The sequence below is a fragment of the Pinus tabuliformis genome, chromosome 1_1 (genome assembly GCF_031772625.1).
Source record: "Pinus tabuliformis cultivar Carrire ecotype Pingquan chromosome 1_1, CPIR1, whole genome shotgun sequence".
NCBI classification, from domain to species: domain Eukaryota; kingdom Viridiplantae; phylum Streptophyta; class Pinopsida; order Pinales; family Pinaceae; genus Pinus; species Pinus tabuliformis.
In genome coordinates this window covers 998,249,020-998,264,138 of record NC_142297.1, presented here as the reverse complement: position 1 = coordinate 998,264,138, position 15,119 = coordinate 998,249,020, and the positions used below count along the sequence as shown (strand labels likewise).

Genomic DNA, 15,119 nt, shown 5'->3' with positions numbered 1-15,119 from the left:
GAGGTCATGTTGGCATGCCCTAGAGTGGACAAGCCATGAAACCACTAGTCGTATACCTCTCCCTCCAAATGCAATGTGGCCATTTCAATGGCCTCTACCTTTGTCATCCGGTTGTGCTGAAATTTACAGTGTTACTTGGGAGCGGGAGCGGGAGCGGGGAGCGGGAGCGGAAGCGGGAGCGGGAGCGACCATTTTCAGAAGCTCCCGGTTTGGGAGCGAATCCCGGAGCGATTTTTTAAAAATATATATATTTTTTATATTTTTTAATTTTTGATACATATATGTCAACAAAAACATGTAGAATGATGAAATAGACATAAAAAACATAAAAAAACATAAATTGATCATTGAACCATATCACATCAATCATCTAGAAATTATAATCGTCATCAACCTTAGTAAAATAATAAATTAAAATAACATTCAATTCAATAACATTTATCATCATTGATCACCAAAGTAACAAGTTGTACTTGTAAGCCAAGTTTAACCATTACAAGAAGTAATATCGAAGATATTTCTAAGTCCTAACTTCTAACTGTTAACATGATATGAAATGTTAAAAATTTATAAAATGAAACATGAATAATGAGATGAAATGAAACAACTTTAGTCTTTCACAAAGCATCATATTCAATGTTCATAATTCACAATCATTACCAATGAGTTATAATTGCCAAGGCCCAACTTCAAACTTCAAATTTTCATTGTCACAGTGATATAATGTTTACAAAAAATATCATAATGTCATAATGATATGAAAGAGTCAAGAGTCAAGAGTCAAGGACTCAAAACTCAACACTGAACAGTTATGAAAACTAAAGTGACAAGTCTAATAGAAACTAAAAAAGACAAGTAAACTGTAAATCTACAAGTGGCCCTTGCCACGAGAGTCTCCAGGAGTATAAGTAGGTCTTGGCGGTCTTCTAGGAGTCTCCCTCCCAGACCGACGACCAGAACTAGAGCCTCCACGCGAGGGTGTCGATGGAGGTGGCGACAGCAATGGAACAAGACTCGGGCCCCGAGAACTGCTACTGGATGGTGGAGGTGGAGGTGGCATGGCTGCTGCAGCTGCTTCAGCTGCATCCCCAACAAGCTCATCTTCTAGTTCTTCCATATGTACAATGCCATCCTCTAAATTGTCGTCCTCAGGGTGACTGTCCCAAGTTTTATATGTGGGATCCTCATTGGCCCGATCACAGTAATGGCTCAACAACCTCAAATTGTAGTGCACATAAACCAAGCTTTCTGCTCGGTTTTCGTTGAGCCTGTTTCTTTTCACATTATGTATATAACTGTAGGTGCTCCAACACCTCTCTGCAGAAGAAGAATTTACAACCTGTGCAAGAACTTTCAATGCCAATTTTCGCAAAAGTCCGTCGCCGCCATATGTTTCCCACCATGTGAGAGAATCAAATTTATCTTTGTCGTCCATTGCATGGAAGTTACCATACAAACCACTGCCAGTGAAGTATCTGCCTATTTCAAGGCGCACAGCTGCACATTCCTCCCTGTCAGGCACCAACTTTTCTAATGCATCCAGATATCCTTTAGTTACCTCTCGATCTAAATGGGGTTTGGTCCTAACACCACCCCCTGCTGCAGGTTTGCCCAACCAAGAATCTGAGTAGTATTTTGGCGTAAGGATATACGCCAAGCAATGTAGTGGAAGGTTAAGCTTTTTCCACCGTTCACACACACAATCGTGAATCAGATTGTACAAGTCGGGATCTTTGTTATTAACAATGTCTTTTATTTCCCCAACATGGTATCCATTTGCTCATACACCTCGCCAATCACCGGTTTGTCTGTATCTGCAAACCGAATCATGTTATAAATTGGCTTGGTGAAATCCAATACCTGTCTCACAGCTGTCCAAAACTGCCCATCAAGAGCGGCCTCCTCCACCGTATCAAAACCTGCAATGTCAGCTACATTTGTAGCCCTTTCCTTTAACACCTGCCAATTTGGACTTGATACCATGCTAGCTAAACCCTCTCTTACCTTCAAAAGGCGCCTGAAGGTGAGGTAATAGCTACCAAATCTAGTCCTCGCAATCTTCAGCAACTCCAATCTCGAGTGACTGCGGAAAAGGCCATGGGTATTGCTATGATTTGTAATAAATTTTATCATTTTTTTTCCTCTCTTGTACAAATCCCCAATCCATTGGTATTGTTCATTTTTGTTTTTGACAATATCATGCAACAGAAGGTTCAATGTGTGAACCAAACATCCAGACCAAAATATGTTCGGGTATCTATCCTCAATAATTGCTCCCGCTGCCTTACAATTAGGAGCATTATCAGTGATGACTTGGATGACATTGTATGGGCCAATACGCTCAATTGTTTCAAGCAATGCTTCTGCAATGTTGATAGCGGTCTTGAACTTGTCTGAGTAATCATGTGCAGCTAGAAAAATGGGACCACTTCGGGACACAGCAAGAACACTTATCAATGGCTTGCCTTTTACATTTGTCCATCCATCAGATACAATGGACACCCCATTGTCAGTCCAAGAACTTGTCATTTTATTCAAAGAATGTGATATTTTTGCTTTTTCATGATCAAGGCCAACTGTTCTTGCCTTGTCATACCCAGGGCTCTTGTATCCTTTAGGGGCATCATTTATGGCAGAAACCATTTCGTGCCAATAAGGTGAGCGTAGAACATTGAATGGTATCCCATTTGCATAGAGGAACCTGTAAATTTTTGAATCCACATCATTCCTACACCCCTCATCAAGGAAATCTGATATGCTTCTACGGCGTAAAGATGATGACCCTGAGCCTCCATGTCCATATCCACTGCCTTGGGAGGATGCTGAAGGAGTTCTTTGTGAGCTTGGTTCAAAGAAACCCCTTGATCTTTTTGCTTTGTATTGGGCGTCCTCCTCTTCCTTTATGTATTTGGCTCTATCAACTGTTGACACCCCGTTGCAAGTTCTGATTCCTATTTGTTTCTCTCCATCCCATGCCCTTTTCCCGCAAAGGTGTCTTCTCAAACGGGTGTATGAGCCTGTGAAATCAGTGTTGCAATGGGGGCAATGAAATTTAGTGGTTCCACCCCCTCTCCCTGTTTCAGGCCTCTGAACATATTTCCATAATGGAGTTTGGTCTTGTTTAGTTTTTTCACCCTCATGTTCACCCTCCACATCCTCCTTACTGGGGTTTTCACCTATTTGACTTCCTCCGGCTTCTTCATCCACCTCTTCAGGGTCAGGCCCCCTCCGTTTCCTACTCTCCACCACCATAATAACCAGAAAGGGGACCAGGAAGAGGAAAATGCCAATAAAAATGCTCAGGTCCATCGTGTTTGATGTTTGTAGGGTTTGAGTCTTGAATCTGCAAATTAATTTAGTTTATTGGGATTAATTCATTTAATTTATTAATTTAATTTAAGTTAATGATCTTTAAACTCAAACAGGTAAATGAAACCTAACCAAATTAACTACCTAACCAGCTAAACTAACTAAATGATTAAGTTACATACCTCTGCAAGCTTGCTCCTCGCTCCTTGGCACTTGCTCCTCGCTCCTCAGCTCTGGCTCCTTGCTCCTCAGCTCTTGCTCCAGCTCTCAATCTCTTGCTCAAGCTCTCAATCACTTGCTCAACAAAGTTGTAATGACAAGTTTTTGGCCCATTGGGCTTATAAAACAAAAAAAATTAGCTAAATTTTTTTAATTTTTCGGGTCCGGCGGAATTTTTTTCCGCCGAACCGCTCCCGGCCGGTTAAAAATCGCTCCCGGAGCGTTTTTTAATGCCCGGGAGCGATTAGGGAGCGATCGGGGAGCGATCGCTCCCGGGCATTAAAAAACGCTCCGGGAGCTCGGGAGCGATCGCTCCCTGAAACGCTCCCTATCAGAGCAGGGAGCGTAAATTTTTTTAAGGGAGCGCGCTCCCGAAAATCGCTCCCGTCCGGGAGCGATTTTGGGAGCGCGCTCCCGAGCCGCTCCCGAGGCGCTCCCGCCCGGAGCGCGCTTCGGGAGCGGGTTCGAAGGGGGGGGGGGGCGCTCCCCCGCAACACTGGCTGAAAATATGTGTCCAACTTCTCCATCCAAGCACGAGTTGCGCACTCCACCAATTTTCAAGGCTAGAGCACTTCCGATGCTACCAAAAACTAACACTTGGGAGGTACTCCAAGCCCTAGGGTTCAGGGTTTGGAGGGTGGAGCACCACAAGAGGCACTTGTGGGCTTGAAACCCAAGGTTTGGGTTTTGCACCCATCATGATTTAGGCCAAAACCATGGACACATTTCGACATGTGATGGATGAGGATGATAGCTCTCGTCAAGGCGAATCCGGTGCAATGAAAATCATCTGATTTCGTGTTGTAGAAATGGAGATATGAATTTTTGAAGTATATTGTTGGGTTTGCACATAAGGAGTCTAGGTCAACTTGATGTTAATAAGCCATGTGACAGTTGTACAAGCCCCTAATTGAACATTTTGAGGAGCCCTTCTATAGGTGTATAAATAGAAGGTGAGGAGAGTGTCATTTCACACATCCAAAGGTGCAACAAAGAAGGAGTGGATTAACACATTCAAGGAGAGAAGAGACCTTTGTTTTTGGGCCGCAAGCAGAAGGATATCTCAGCAAGGAGAAGAGGATGCGTAGGAGCCTTCTTGCGACTGTTGAGGGAGTTTGTGGGTGGAGAATGCTTGGAAGAGGCAGTTGCAGCCTTGAGAAGGCTACTGTGGGTAAGTTGTAGCCCTTACCAACTTGTAACAGAGTTGCGTAGGGAAGTTTGAGGGGTGGTCTCTGCCCAGAAAAACAACGTAGGAGGTGAGGAGACCTCCAAGGGAAGGTCGCAACAAACTAAGGGAAGTCGCAGCTGTTTGAGGGATTGTGTGTGGATGTTTTAGGGTTGTTGCAGTGTGCCATGTGCCCTAACCAGGAACAATGAATGACAACAATAGTATAACAGACTTGGAGTTGGAGTTTGCCTTGTGTTGGGTCATGGTATTGACTAGTTTTGGATCGGTTTTATGAGCAGCCTATAAGTGCCATGTGTTGAGGTTGATTGGGTAGTTGGAAACCTCAACTAGGAGCAAAACTTATAGTGAAGAGTTGGGAGCCATTGGACTGGTGGAGGGCAATGTGTTGGCTACCCAAAGTAGCTCATGACTAGCAGTCCTAAAGGAGGTGTGGCAGTTGAAGTGAGGGTGAAGTTTGGAGCTTAATGTGCAACACTTTGATGGATAAAAGTGACTGCTAGATTCACAGATTGGAGCTCAGGTATTGGGCAGCCTAGAGATCAGATTAGATTAGCCCGTGTTCATTGTAGTAGGCGTGACTTGTAGTAGTGATAGGTGGAAACCCTCCTGGAGTCTCTATATGTTGTCCTTTATAGGACTAAGGGGTAGCTAGAGAGCAGATCGAGAACGAAGCACTGACATGAGAATATATGACATAGGATATGCAACATGATTGTCATTGTATCTTGTATACCATAGGCTGTTGTATTATTCAGATTGGTTTAATGTAATGAAGATTGGGTTGTACATTATTGTACAATATTTTGTTAAAAGTTGTGTATACTTGTGCATATGTGATTTATTGCTTTATATTTTTCCACTGTGCAAAGTAGTTCTTGTTGAGATTCTTGTTTTGGTAGCGTTAGAGATTCTGTCCTAGACCCAAGGCTGTGGAAATTTTATTTTATTAGTTGTATTCTAAAGCAAAGTTTCAATTGAACTCTTGTCCCCAAACTTCACCCTCAGGCCGAAAACCGGATTTCACAGTGAAGAGTCAATAGGGGTGGAGGGTCCCTAGAGTCTATACAACCAACTTAACTTGGAGGTCGATTTTAGCAATGCTTGAAAATAAGCCTAAGTAAGATGTGTGTAAAATTTGCCAAGGTAGAGTGCAATGCTTGAAAAGTGAATTGAAATAAGATTGATGCCCACAATAGCTTTGCAAAATGAACTTTAACTTGAGAAAATAGAAGATGGATAGCTTAACATAAAAGTAAATAGTTGCTTTGGAAAATAAACTTGTTCAATACACAATGCTTCTATACTGAAGATATAAAAATGTAGCATAATGATGAGGCATAAATGATTATTAGACAAATTCCAAGCTAAATATGTCAAAGTTTGCTAGGAGTAACTGAGTTGCTTGCATAATAGTGAATTGCTTTGAAATAGAATGTGAGCTTGTAGCTTGTAGCAACAAAGATAAATGGTGCAAGCTTGTAGCAAACTTTAAGAAAGGAAATGCGATTTGTGTTACTTTCCAATTAGAGCATGCATATTATGTGAAAATGAGAGAAATGGAAATGTTAACAATCAATCCACCCACAAACTTCTCTCCCTAAATGGAGAGATAGGATTCCATGGGTAAAACCCACACTCCCACAACAACAAAAAGGATTTTTTATTATTATGGTGTTACAATGAGGTTAGAGCCTCTTAGAGGGCTGCCCAAGAGATATGGGAAATACACAATATGAGATCTTGCATTAACACTAAATTCCCTTCAAACTATAGGAGCCACAAGAGAGATGAAATGATTCTACAACTTGAAAGAACAAACTCCCAAAAAGTGCACGACCTAGCATCCTTGATAAGTCCTCCCAATGCCCGTGGCCTCCTTGGAAATGAGCTTGAACGCTTGAGGGAAACTACAAGAAATATTGTTAGGGCTGCAAAACTAAGACATGGTTAGTGTGCAAATGAGAGAGCATGCAAACCAGTGAGTATACCACAAAATAATGTACAAAAAACTAAATCAAATGATGGGAAAGGACCCCATCACTTGTCTAGCTTGTGAAAAGCTCTTAACTAGCTAGATAAGGAAATGAAAGCGCAAGATCAAAAGATATTTTTTTTGAGATTTTAACTTATGCACAAATTATGTCAAAAGGAGAACCCTGCAAAACAAGCACTTTGAAAGATTGGACCTATGAGATTCAAATAACGATGAGAGCTCCTTGAAAACTATGCCAAGAGTAGGTTGGTCTCTTGAAGACTTCCCCTTACGCTTGCCAATTGATCCAGAAAATGGTCCTCTACAAAAATTCCAACACACATTAGCTCATATGGATTAAATCAATAAACAATGGGAAGATAACTCTAGAAATTTATATGAAAATAACTAGAGATAGTCTACACCTAGAGCATATTCATAACCAATTGCAAATGTAAGATAACTCTACATCTACAATTCTATAAAAGCATACGAGAAATGCAACACAATTTAAAGCACACGTAGAGAAGATTATACCATTAATGAACCAAGCACATGATCCAATGGAATAATAGCCATGAATGAATCCCAAAGTTTTTTATTCATATGAAGAAGAAGTGTACATAGAAGCAGAGCTTCCCCAAGCACAATAGCTCGTAGCAAAAGATACAAAATGAGAGTTCAAATTTCCATTATATAGGAGAATGGGAGAAAATCCAAAGAAGAACCATGTGCCAAGTGTGATGATGACAATCCCAAGGCTCCCACATGCAATTCGAATTCCTCCATAGAGGCCCACGCAATCCTTGAGAAGCGAACTGATTGTTGAAGAAGGGACAAGTGTATGTGGGAGTGGAGTGGTGGGAGACCACTCTCCACTCACCTCTAGTGGAACTCCAAGTCGAAAGCCCACCAAAAATTGACTCCTCATGCAAATTTGAATTTGTCTCCTCATTTAATGCATTTTCCCATGAGAAATTTGTGGTCCCCTCCATGAAATTTGATTTCTTTGGAGCACATGGATTTTCCTTGAATTAAGAAGTCCACATCACCTTGGAACCTCACTTAAACTCCTCCATGATTTTTAACCTCATTTCCACTTCATTTAGCATGTGTGGATATTTATTTTTCTCCATTTATTTAATTGCTGGCTCAAATTATTGCCACATTTTCCACTAAACTTTGGAAAACTAGGTTTTAAGGGTTTAGAACACATTTTTAACCCCTCAACGTGTGTCATAGTAGAAAGTTGAAGGTGAGAGGTGCAATTTTTATTACTCATACCCCATACAACTTCTCTAGACATCACTTATTACATTTCAAATACAAATTTTATTCAAATTTCTGCCTTGCGGGAAATTAAAAAAAATTAAAAAATGACCCACTAGACCTAACCAAATTCCACGAAACTTTATGAGTGATCTAGTATGGTATACAATAGGACTCACCTAAGGTCTCACCATCAAGCCGTACTCCGGTGTTGGGGTTATGCTTGGAGGAAAAAACTCAATTAATTATTAAGTCCTCGTAAGGAGATGATAATTAACCAAGTGAAAAAAACTCCTAGAGTAATACTCACTTGATGATAAGGGCCCAAGCTATGTAGACATGTTACCTGACTCAAAACACATCATACTATCATCACTTTAGATCATCCCCATAGGACTTGTGGAATTTGGGTACAACAGAAAATGATAAGAAGTAGAGTTGAAAAACTTTGGTAATATGATCTATGATGGTACAAGCAACGTTTGGTACATCCTTGGGCATGGAGGCTTCAAAAAATTTATAGGTACCACTCTAGTGGTCAACATTGCCATTTTCCATTAAAATAATAATTTTCGTTTTTCTTGCATAAAATAATATCTCCCCCTTTTTATTAATATTACCAAAAATTGGCAAAACTCGTTAGTGATTTTTGCTTTCACAAAATTGGAAACATTACAATGATCTCCTTGAAATGGCTTGATCTTTAGAGTTTAATCGCACTAGGCCTTTCATTTGATAAGAAGGGGCACAAACGCACACACACAAATATATATATATATATATATATATATATATATATATATATATTAAATTATGATATGTTATATCATTTATATCATCTTTGTAAGAAATTGTACTTTCGCAATAGTCAAATTCCACAATCTTACCAACTCTAACTTCCCTAGGATCTGCGATACAATCTATTGGTTCCTCATTTAGTTGCTCAAATATTAAGACAAAATTCTATTCATGATTTGCAATACAAGGATGACACAAATTTCATTCGTAAAATATAAAGGAACAATTGCAATAAGATACAGAAAATTAAGAGATGTCATTCCTAGTAAGTGAAGGAAAGGTTATCATCCCCACCAGGGCTTAGTTCCCAACAAGGTGTGATGTTTACTTGTCATCCTCTCGTGTGCCTTTGCAAGGAGGTGTTTACTGTTAATGGGGCAGGTGCAAGTCTCAACTGAATTTGGCAGAATAGATACCCTCAATCGTAGCTACTTAGCTGAAGGGGTGCTTTGTAACTTGTGAGAGGCCTCTATGACATTGTAGTATCCAACATCGAATTGTTGCTTCTTGTTGGTATTCATTAAAAGCATTTCAACCCAAAAAAGAGGAAACTCAAAAGATAAAATATTTTAATATTGATTAATTCATGCACTATTATATGTCCAACTCTTTCCTCCACTGTACTGCTTAAAATTTTTAGGTTATTTATCTATAATCTCACTTTCACTTTCCTCCGTGTACTTAAAGGAATCTTTGATTTTCTGAAATGGTCCCCTTCTTATCCTTCTAGTGATAATTCCAAGTAATAATTGGGAGCCCCACATTTAGTATTACCGAAATAAAATAGAGACTGATCAACTAAAGGTGATGTAAATTTCCTAGGGAAACGGACATGTCATTATACATGTCGTAGTGGATATAGAAATTCAAAATGTTAGCATAAAGCTTATAGGAATTGGTGTCATGTCAAATCTTTTAATGATTTGCTACATTGTACCGTTATAGTTTTAAGTTTCATTCATTTCCCACCCATTGTGTGTTTTCTCTGTATTTATCTATCTCTCCATTTGTTTTATGTACTCCTTTAATCCATCTTTTAGTAAGAGCACTTTTCTTTAAATAGATCATATTTTGGTTTACATCAAGAAATTTTTCTATGAACTCATTGGTGTCTCCAAGTACTTCACTAACTAATGCAATCTATTTTGTAGGATGATCTAGTGCATTATAGGCCAACATTTTTGGTTTCGGTGCCTCTCATCTATGAGAACTTATACAAGTAAGTTTCAATATTAATGCAGCCTTGTACACTCTTTAGTTGATAAGCACATAGACATTTCAACTTTATTTTAAACTTTTTTAATGGTACATTATTGTCTATGGGGAAGCTTGTTTTATTTTATGATTCTTTAAATTGAAGATTATTTTATTAAACTCAATAAATCTTGCTCTTGATTCTAGTAATCATATATAGATTCCAAACATTACTTGGAATGTGTCTCAAATGAGCATGAGTAGAGAGTAATTTTAGTACAAAAGTTGAATGATAACTAATTACTAATGTCATATGATGTGTTGAAAGAAGCATCGTATGTATTTTCAGTGTTAATAATTTGGAATATCATTTTTTAGATTGTATACTAAGCTAATATTGAATATACTAATTTGTCAGATTTTCTTTGGAGACAAGTTTATGCATTTTTTTTTCCTCTGGATTCAAATCATGGCTAGACATAAAATTATGAATTCGACTATCGTGAAACTAGTGATGAATCTAGCTATCTAGTTATGTATTATTTAGACATTATCTAGTGATAAATCTAGCTATCTAGTGTGTTGGAATCGTTGACCACTCATGTGTCAACTACCACTTGAAGCAGAGTACAGTGTAGAGCAGTCAATTTTTTGTTTCATATTTCATCATCATCTGATAGCTTCTGGTCACCATAATGTAATCCAAATTCTGCATCCTAGTTGACCATTATGTAAAAATGATTCTAGTATGTTTATAAAGACACGTAAAACATCTAGGTAAGCTTATGATTTTTACCAAAGAGTTTCACTCTAGGGTGTTTTCTTTCTCCACCAATTAAATGTGTTTTTAAACATTTATAATTGGTAGAGTTTTTCTCGCGAGCATGCCCCAAAGTTAGAATGGGGCTTGATGGTGAGGTCTTAGGTGAGTCTTAGTGTATCGAGTCTATGTAAACTATCGTACTAGAACATCTGTAAAGTGTCGTAGAATTTTGGTTGAGTCTAGAGGTCATGTTTTTATTGTCAAAATTCCCCTTTTGAAATGGGATCTTTATGTAATATTTCATGTAAAAGAAGTAAAAGGTGTTGCCCAGTGTTGCGGGGGAGCGCCCCCCCCCCTTCGAACCCGCTCCCGAAGCGCGCTCCGGGCGGGAGCGGCTCGGGAGCGGCTCGGGAGCGCGCTCCCAAAATCGCTCCCGGACGGGAGCGATTTTCGGGAGCGCGCTCCCTTAAAAAAATTTACGCTCCCTGCTCTGATAGGGAGCGTTTCAGGGAGCGATCGCTCCCGAGCTCCCGGAGCGTTTTTTAATGCCCGGGAGCGATCGCTCCCCGATCGCTCCCTAATCGCTCCCGGGCATTAAAAAACGCTCCGGGAGCGATTTTTAACCGGCCGGGAGCGGTTCGGCGGAAAAAAATTCCGCCGGACCCGAAAAATTAAAAAAATTTAGCTAATTTTTTTTGTTTTATAAGCCCAATGGGCCAAAAACTTGTCATTACAACTTTGTTGAGCAAGTGATTGAGAGCTTGAGCAAGAGATTGAGAGCTGGAGCAAGAGCTGAGGAGCAAGGAGCCAGAGCTGAGGAGCGAGGAGCAAGTGCCAAGGAGCGAGGAGCAAGCTTGCAGAGGTATGTAACTTAATCATTTAGTTAGTTTAGCTGGTTAGGTAGTTAATTTGGTTAGGTTTCATTTACCTGTTTGAGTTTAAAGATCATTAACTTAAATTAAATTAATAAATTAAATGAATTAATCCCAATAAACTAAATTAATTTGCAGATTCAAGACTCAAACCCTACAAACATCAAACACGATGGACCTGAGCATTTTTATTGGCATTTTCCTCTTCCTGGTCCCCTTTCTGGTTATTATGGTGGTGGAGAGTAGGAAACGGAGGGGGCCTGACCCTGAAGAGGTGGATGAAGAAGCCGGAGGAAGTCAAATAGGTGAAAACCCCAGTGAGGAGGATGTGGAGGGTGAACATGAGGGTGAAAAAACTAAACAAGACCAAACTCCATTATGGAAATATGTTCAGAGGCCTGAAACAGGGAGAGGGGGTGGAACCACTAAATTTCATTGCCCCCATTGCAACACTGATTTCACAGGCTCATACACCCGTTTGAGAAGACACCTTTGCGGGAAAAGGGCATGGGATGGAGAGAAACAAATAGGAATCAGAACTTGCAACGGGGTGTCAACAGTTGATAGAGCCAAATACATAAAGGAAGAGGAGGACGCCCAATACAAAGCAAAAAGATCAAGGGGTTTCTTTGAACCAAGCTCACAAAGAACTCCTTCAGCATCCTCCCAAGGCAGTGGATATGGACATGGAGGCTCAGGGTCATCATCTTTACGCCGTAGAAGCATATCAGATTTCCTTGATGAGGGGTGTAGGAATGATGTGGATTCAAAAATTTACAGGTTCCTCTATGCAAATGGGATACCATTCAATGTTCTACGCTCACCTTATTGGCACGAAATGGTTTCTGCCATAAATGATGCCCCTAAAGGATACAAGAGCCCTGGGTATGACAAGGCAAGAACAGTTGGCCTTGATCATGAAAAAGCAAAAATATCACATTCTTTGAATAAAATGACAAGTTCTTGGACTGACAATGGGGTGTCCATTGTATCTGATGGATGGACAAATGTAAAAGGCAAGCCATTGATAAGTGTTCTTGCTGTGTCCCGAAGTGGTCCCATTTTTCTAGCTGCACATGATTACTCAGACAAGTTCAAGACCGCTATCAACATTGCAGAAGCATTGCTTGAAACAATTGAGCGTATTGGCCCATACAATGTCATCCAAGTCATCACTGATAATGCTCCTAATTGTAAGGCAGCGGGAGCAATTATTGAGGATAGATACCCGAACATATTTTGGTCTGGATGTTTGGTTCACACATTGAACCTTCTGTTGCATGATATTGTCAAAAACAAAAATGAACAATACCAATGGATTGGGGATTTGTACAAGAGAGGAAAAAAAATGATAAAATTTATTACAAATCATAGCAATACCCATGGCCTTTTCCGCAGTCACTCGAGATTGGAGTTGCTGAAGATTGCGAGGACTAGATTTGGTAGCTATTACCTCACCTTCAGGCGCCTTTTGAAGGTAAGAGAGGGTTTAGCTAGCATGGTATCAAGTCCAAATTGGCAGGTGTTAAAGGAAAGGGCTACAAATGTAGCTGACATTGCAGGTTTTGATACGGTGGAGGAGGCCGCTCTTGATGGGCAGTTTTGGACAGCTGTGAGACAGGTATTGGATTTCACCAAGCCAATTTATAACATGATTCGGTTTGCAGATACAGACAAACCGGTGATTGGCGAGGTGTATGAGCAAATGGATACCATGTTGGGGGAAATAAAAGACATTGTTAATAACAAAGATCCCGACTTGTACAATCTGATTCACGATTGTGTGTGTGAACGGTGGAAAAAGCTTAACCTTCCACTACATTGCTTGGCGTATATCCTTACGCCAAAATACTACTCAGATTCTTGGTTGGGCAAACCTGCAGCAGGGGGTGGTGTTAGGACCAAACCCCATTTAGATCGAGAGGTAACTAAAGGATATCTGGATGCATTAGAAAAGTTGGTGCCTGACAGGGAGGAATGTGCAGCTGTGCGCCTTGAAATAGGCAGATACTTCACTGGCAGTGGTTTGTATGGTAACTTCCATGCAATGGACGACAAAGATAAATTTGATTCTCTCACATGGTGGGAAACATATGGCGGCGACGGACTTTTGCAAAAATTGGCATTGAAAGTTCTTGCACAGGTTGTAAATTCTTCTTCTGCAGAGAGGTGTTGGAGCACCTACAGTTATATACATAATGTGAAAAGAAACAGGCTCAACGAAAACCGAGCAGAAAGCTTGGTTTATGTGCACTACAATTTGAGGTTGTTGAGCCATTACTGTGATCGGGCCAATGAGGATCCCACATATAAAACTTGGGACAGTCACCCTGAGGACGACAATTTAGAGGATGGCATTGTACATATGGAAGAACTAGAAGATGAGCTTGTACGGGATGCAGCTGAAGCAGCTGCAGCAGCCATGCCACCTCCACCTCCACCATCCAGTAGCAGTTCTCGGGGCCCGAGTCTTGTTCCATTGCTGTCGCCACCTCCATCGACACCCTCGCGTGGAGGCTCTAGTTCTGGTCGTCGGTCTGGGAGGGAGACTCCTAGAAGACCGCCAAGACCTACTTATACTCCTGGAGACTCTCGTGGCAAGGGCCACTTGTAGATTTACAGTTTACTTGTCTTTTTTAGTTTCTATTAGACTTGTCACTTTAGTTTTCATAACTGTTCAGTGTTGAGTTTTGAGTCCTTGACTCTTGACTCTTGACTCTTTCATATCATTATGACATTATGATATTTTTTGTAAACATTATATCACTGTGACAATGAAAATTTGAAGTTTGAAGTTGGGCCTTGGCAATTATAACTCATTGGTAATGATTGTGAATTATGAACATTGAATATGATGCTTTGTGAAAGACTAAAGTTGTTTCATTTCATCTCATTATTCATGTTTCATTTTATAAATTTTTAACATTTCATATCATGTTAACAGTTAGAAGTTAGGACTTAGAAATATCTTCGATATTACTTCTTGTAATGGTTAAACTTGGCTTACAAGTACAACTTGTTACTTTGGTGATCAATGATGATAAATGTTATTGAATTGAATGTTATTTTAATTTATTATTTTACTAAGGTTGATGACGATTATAATTTCTAGATGATTGATGTGATATGGTTCAATGATCAATTTATGTTTTTTATGTCTATTTCATCATTCTACATGTTTTTGTTGACATATATGTATCAAAAATTAAAAAATATAAAAAATATATATATTTTTAAAAAATCGCTCCGGGATTCGCTCCCAAACCGGGAGCTTCTGAAAATGGTCGCTCCCGCTCCCGCTTCCGCTCCCGCTCCCCGCTCCCGCTCCCGCTCCCAAGTAACACTGGTGTTGCCTATAGAGGTTCTAGGGGGTGTGAGTACTCAAAATTATACCTCAACTCCTAAACTTTCTATCTAGACACACTTTGAGGGTGGAAAATTATGTCTAAACCCCTCTAGAGTCATTATTATTATTTTCTAGCAAAAAATGACAAAAAATTAGCCAAAAAATAGTCAAAAAATTAAAACGAGAGA

General features: G+C 39.9%; 1 protein-coding gene across 3 annotated transcripts in view; it reads left to right on the top strand.

The window, feature by feature from the left end:
* The window catches only part of LOC149217954 (long-chain-fatty-acid--[acyl-carrier-protein] ligase AEE15, chloroplastic-like), a 447,245-nt gene that overhangs the window by 208,405 nt on the left and 223,721 nt on the right, over positions 1-15,119 (top strand). For all 3 annotated transcript variants that reach the window (XM_089393097.1, XM_089393099.1, XM_089393098.1), the window contains one exon: positions 9,908-9,975. In XM_089393097.1, the coding sequence (XP_089249223.1) occupies positions 9,908-9,975 (68 nt within the window). The remainder of the gene's footprint in view (positions 1-9,907; positions 9,976-15,119) is intronic.